Consider the following 6,137-nt stretch of genomic DNA (forward strand, 5'->3'; position numbering starts at 1 on the left):
AAAAAAAAAAAGAGGGGAAGGAGGGGGTGGGGGGGGTGGGGGGGACAAAGTTTCAANAGTGGACACGACAATTGATAAGGGCGGAGGAACAGCCCCCTGAGAGACCATGACAGTCACGGCCAAATTGCTCAGACGCAGCGTTGGCTTTGGCGTGTTAATATTGACCCAAAAAGGACATACAGTGCTCCCATATCACGTAGCTGCGTGGGGCACGCGACCATCAAGAGGAGACGAGATAATGTGAGTGTCCCAAGACTTTGAATTTGAATTTGCGGGGGCGCAAACAAACAAGAGGATTGGGGGCGTCAGCAAGGCGATGGCCATACCTAATGCTAACGGCTGGGCCGGCTTTCAGAAAGTTGGCACCGATGCCACGATACAGCGCGCGCGGACCGCCCTTCTGCAGCACATCGCGCAGCTCCTGCACCATGTTGTTATTGTTTTGGGGATCCGCCTACGTAAAGTTTGCCCCGACGATGCACTCTTCTTGAGCCTTTGGGAACCGGGGATGCGCCCAACAGCACGGTCGGCCGGTGACAGCATTGAGCGATAGCGACGCTATGCTTACCTGAAGTCGCGTGCGAACCAAAGCGAGCGGGTAGCTGGCGAGCTGGCCACAACAGCTGCTGACCAGACCAAAGCCGAGAATGGCCAAGGTCGACCGTTCATAGCGAGCTTCATACACCTGCGGGCCACAAGGTTGCAGGATGAAATCACAATCAGGGAGATGACTCCCCTCAGCTCTGACTTGGCATCGTGCATCGCCGCCGCCCAGTTATGCACAAGTCCATCACGCAGAAGGGTGCTGGTTCACGTACTGATTTTAAGGTCTCGTAAACGGCCAAGTCAATGCCGGCGTACGGTATCATGCCAATGATGGCGGGCTGGAGGCCACGATAGAATCGCGGAATGCCACCCTCAAGGTACAGCCGATGCAAACAATTAGCAATACCGCCGTACTGCCCCGTTTTGGCAGTAGCGAGCCGCGTTTTGACCACTTCAAACGGGAAAATTGAAACCTGGGCGATGACGCCCGCGATAGAGCCCGCCATGACGCGCTCAACCGGATCCACCTGCACAAATTTGCACACGTTTCCAACACCGGCACACACGCACAAGCACATGTGAGGCATGCGGATGTAGAGCAGTGGCACTTCGTGGACAGCACGGGCAGACCACAAAGCTCGGTGGAGCATACCTCGCGCGGATCATCACTCGAGTAAATGGCTGCCTTTGCTTGCTCCCAAGCGAAGAATTTGATCCTGCGCTTACACAACACGGGTAAGTTCCCAGCAAGACAAAAAAAAACCTGGACCGAAGACAAACAAAGTCGAGATACGTACGCCGACTCGGGGGTGATTTTCAAGACATTGACACCATTGCCGCGCCACATGGACTTGACACCACCCTCTTTCAGCATATACTTGAAGCCTTGGATCAGGCCGAATTGTTTGTCTCCAGCCGTTACATGCATCAAAAGCTTGAGCCGGTCCAGAGGCGCCGTGCATGTGCGTGACACCGCACCCGCAATGCCTAAGCATCGCCGCACAACATAAAGCGGCGTGGCATGGCAGTGAGCGGCCCTTGCAGGCGGCTGTTCCACCTCGCCCTCGCATTTTGTCGAGTGCGCACAACAGCTAGCCAGGCTGAGGTGCGATTGCGCGCATACGTACCGCCAGCTATAAGAGTACGCCACCACCGGGGAAGGGTAGGCACCTGGTCCTCGCCACTTTCGTACAGATCATGGCCGGCGATCAAGGCCCAGTACCTATAACATGTCACACCAGACCGGGGCCGATCACCCAGCCAGTCAGAAGGAGTCGTCGCTGCAACGATCAAGGCGGCCAAAGCAAGATGATCAAATGCGGATCGAACCGAAACACGTCTTGAACGTGAGCAGTCGGTGCCAGCATCATTTCATGGCGCCACTCGTGCCAGCTGATGGAGCCATTGCGGTCCTGGTCGAGGATGCCAAGCATGCGCTCCACCATATCCTCACTTGCCTGTAGCAGCCAGTCAGTGCATCCACAATCGTGAGCGCGTGCCTTCACCAATCATGGACATGATCGCAGCGAGCTGTATCAAAAGTAGGCTGGCGGGCTGGGTCCTCGAGCCAAACCACCGTGCCAGGTCTGAGAACTGGGGGGAGACTTACATCCATGTTGAGCTGCATGAGAGCGGCCCGGATTTCACTGGCTTGAAGGTCACCATCCTGTTCGTGGTCGATGGCATCAAAAACCTGACGCAGCAAGCGCTCTTTTTCGAGGCACCAAGCGCTAAACTCCTCCCAATCGACCTCGTCTATGCCGGCATTGTGAACAGTCACAGTCTAAGCAAGAGACAGCGCAACGGGGTGATCTCAACGAGGTCGGACATGTAGCACACACACCTTTGCCAACACCAAACTCTGTAAGAATTCTTGCAACGTGCTCTGACTGCGCCTCGGCATCCTTGGTAATGGCGGCAGGTCAAGCGTTTGCACAAATGAGCTCGGTGTGTGCAAGCCAAGCAAGTCGTGTGATGGTAGCATTTGGGCAGCCATGCGGAAGCCACGCGGCGTGCATAGCCAGTCGAGGCAGGCTGACCTTCATGCGTTGCAACTCTTCACGAATATTAGTTTCTGAAATGGCCCCGCTGTTGTCTGCAGGATTAGCGGATTGCGCGGGCGAACATGTTTGGCCGGGCTCGGGTGAGCGACAGAGTGGGCTGTCGTGCGGCCCGGCAGACACCGGTGACTGGGCGTGACTGGGCGAGAGGCGAAAGGCAAGAGCATACCGGTATCGAGGCGGTCAAAGATTCGCTTGTAGTGCCGACTTTTGGCTTCCATGTCTTCCTCATCCTCGTCGCTGTCGGGTTCAGTGCGATTGGGGTGAAGCTGGAATAGCTCCTCGCGCCCGCTCTATGAAGTATAGGCACATGAGTCATGGAACAGTGAGTTTATGAGGCACGTGGGTGATGAGGAAACATCAAGCCTTTTGAATCAGCAAGGGAAAGGTGGGAAAAAAATTAAAACATACCACGTTGGACTGGAGTGCACGCGTTCGGCGAGCACGCACAAAACGAGCAATGCCAGTATCGCGGGCATTGGCATCATCTTCCCGGGGGGAGAGAGCAAGGAAACGACGAGGGGGCATGGCGCGTGGTGTGGATGGTATTGATGCACGGATGGGGCAGGTGGTCATGGCCAGGGCCCAAGGTATGGATCGCGACGAGGCTTGCAAAGTCGGAGACGGATCACGTTGAGTTTGGACAGCGTAGGCTTTGAGCACGTGGCGCAATGCTGGAGTGATACTGGTGCAAGCGGTGGGGCTGGCCAGGGCCGGGTCTGGCTCGGGCTCGACTGGCATGTTTGCGGGCACAGTGACCATCACGCGCGAAGAAAAGGTTGGTGCGGCTACTGGGTCACGGTTGACGGCTGCTTGGTGGGCGGGAAAAGAAGGCATACAGTCCGAGTGGATGGGACTAGTTTGTTGGGTATGGAGCCTGTCTGTGTAAAGGCGTCTCAACCGAGCGGCGCTAGCAGTCGGGCTGCGATGTTTGTTCAAGCGGGCGGTGGGTAGCAGGCATCATGCACGAGTTGTTGGCCAAACTTGATGGGATAAGGGGGGTCAGTGACGAGCAGCAGTGCGGCCGTAAGGCACTGTGTCACCGCGTGACCGTGCGGTCCTGCCAATGTTGGGTACAAGCGACTGTGAGTCTGACTTGGTGCAGAAGGAGGAAACGCAGGCAAAGCCAGATTGAACAGAAACTGAAACGTCGGTGGCGGGCGCGGGGGAGGACGGGTGAGTAACTGACACTGAGGCAGGCTGGAAAGCCTATGCAGGTATCGCTGCGCGCTTTTAGTAAGTCGGCTAGTCTCAAGCGGCGAGAGCGGCGTCGAAAGTTCATGCGACGAGGGCAGCCAGGAGCATGACGCGCGTCGTTCCAGTGAACCAACGAATGGGCTAGCGAGCAAGAAAAGATAAGACGCGCGCGCGCGTGCGGGCCACCAGAAGGTTAGCAATGCCTCGACAGTTTGATTTAGAGTAATGAGACACAGCGCAAACAGTCGGTTGGTAAGTAGAAGAGGCAAGGGGGCAGCGGGGTGGGGGCAAGGGTGGTGGTGGTGGTGAGACTTGTGTAAGCGCTCTGGCCTTGCCAGGTGGCGTTTAAGAGCAGGAGAGCAGAGCCTTTTGGGATGAACGAGATGGATGGATGTTTGCAAGAAGCAGGTCGGGGCCAAGAAGGCCTGGTGGCAAGCACGCTGTCTGGGGAACCAAGAACAGCGAGGAAGGAGGTCGCGGCAGCGGTTGTTTCAGCGGCAGCAAACGCACCTGTCACTGATGGACTCGAGGGCCCGTGCGTACGTCGACGCAAACGCCTCTATCCGTACCCCCCAACACACCAGCCAGCCAGCGGCCAAGCACCACCACAACCCCCAGCACAAGATTAAGAACCCAGCGCAACAACAACAACAGCAGCAGCAGCAGCAGCAGCAGCAGCAGCAGGTGAGCCGATGAGCAGGCGACAGCGGACGGCACCGACGACGGCGACGACGACGACGACGATGCGCTCTCTCTCTCTCTCTCTCTCTCTCTCTCTCTCTCTCTCTCTCTCTCTCTCTCTCTCTCTCTCTCTCTCTCTCTCTCTCTCTCTCTCTCTCTCTCTCTCTATCTCTCTCTCTCGTACCTGGAAGCTGGAAATGGGGGCAGAGATGGAGGTGAAACGGGAGAGATGGGCAGAGATGGGATAGAGTTGGACGGGTGAGAGGAGAGATGGCAATTGGTCATGAGTTTGTTTCAGAGAGGGGTGTTGGAGTCAAACGAATCCCTTATGAATAAACACAGCAAAATCCAGAGAGATGCACAAGTTTTGGTGCTCTTCCAGAGACAATCCCATTGCTTGACTCGAACCAGACGTACAAATCCCTTGAGCAAAATAATAAGAGAGAACAACATCGCAGCAAGTCACCACACCCACCTACAAACTGTAGCGAATAACACACTTCACGGTTGCTCTTTCAAAATGTTGTCAGGCCTGGAAGTAAAATACTTACGTCCTATTTTGTCTTACAAAAATGTCATCATTTGGAATGTGGATCATGTTCAGCAGGTGTGTGGCGGGATTCAGACAGCGGTGGTATCAACTCCTCGACAGCAGCAGCAGTGGTATCAGCAGGAGCGGTAGCAGCGGCAGTAGCAGCAGCGGTATCAGCGGTAGCAGGAGCGGTAGCAGCAGCAAGAGCAGCAGCCGTAGCAGCCGTAGCAGCCGTAGCAGCGGGAGCAGCGGTAACAGCGGTAGCAGCGGGAGCAGCAGCGGGAGCAGCCGTAGCAGCGGGAGCAGGAGCAAGAGCAGTTGGTTGGGGGGGTTAACGAGCGGGTGCATTTGGAGCAGGTCGTTGAGTGGTGGTGGTGGTGGTGAGGGCAGGTGGAAAACGCATTGCTTGGCCTTGGTGAGCGGGGTGAGCGGTAACCGGAGACGCAGGGGTTGGCCGTGCGACCAGCTTGACGCCTCACACAAGAGCCTTGCGGCCATGGCCTGGCACGAACACCGGCGGGGCCGCCCAGGTCCAGCGCCCAATCATTATGGTTGCCCCCCAACGCCATCAGAATTCTGGGGACCCCCGCCCGATGGACTGACGCAACCGCCTCACCCTGCCTACCATGCCCCGGTCCAGCCCAACCCCTACTTTCATCCCCACGCTGCTGATGGATGGCCCATGCCATCCGCACCCTTGGATCGGCCACCAGGGCGATTCATGCCCCCGAATATGCCCCCGAACATGCCCCCGAACATGCCTCCGAATATGCCTCCGAACATGCCCCCGAACATGCCCCCGAATATGCCCCCGAATATGCCCCCGAATGTGCCTCCAAACCTGGCTCACATGCCCCCGAACATGCCCCATGGCGGGCCACCAACTATGCCCCCAATGCACGGCATGCCACCTCCGATGCCAGGCTTTGGTGTGGGCTTTGCACCCATGTATGCTCCCCCTCTCGACGGCCCAGGCCAACCACGATGGATGCCCTACCGGCGCTCCTTTCATGACCGCGCCGAGTCAGATGCTGACTACACGCGTGGTCGAGACTTTGACCTGGACAGACCCCAGCCCTTCTCTCAGGGACGTCGGAACAATGCCCCATACCGGCCTCGCT

At 57.2% G+C, this 6,137-nt stretch overlaps 2 protein-coding genes across 2 annotated transcripts; one reads left to right on the plus strand and one right to left on the minus strand.

The window, feature by feature from the left end:
• Window positions 1–220: 220 nt before the first annotated feature.
• On the minus strand, window positions 221–2,299 carry MONBRDRAFT_16512 (uncharacterized protein; the record flags this gene model as incomplete). Its single annotated transcript, XM_001745077.1, has 8 exons — window positions 221–454; window positions 569–685; window positions 819–1,073; window positions 1,199–1,262; window positions 1,344–1,533; window positions 1,674–1,768; window positions 1,876–2,003; window positions 2,156–2,299. Coding segments are annotated over 8 exons (1,227 nt in total), but the record flags the coding sequence as incomplete, so codon positions are not given.
• Window positions 2,300–5,736: 3,437 nt separating this feature from the next.
• On the plus strand, window positions 5,737–5,886 carry MONBRDRAFT_2744 (uncharacterized protein; the record flags this gene model as incomplete). Its single annotated transcript, XM_001744908.1, has 1 exon — window positions 5,737–5,886. A coding segment is annotated over one exon (150 nt), but the record flags the coding sequence as incomplete, so codon positions are not given.
• Window positions 5,887–6,137: the final 251 nt, after the last annotated feature.

This window comes from Monosiga brevicollis, genomic scaffold (genome assembly GCF_000002865.3).
Source record: "Monosiga brevicollis MX1 MONBRscaffold_7 genomic scaffold, whole genome shotgun sequence".
Taxonomy (NCBI): Eukaryota; class Choanoflagellata; order Craspedida; family Salpingoecidae; genus Monosiga; species Monosiga brevicollis.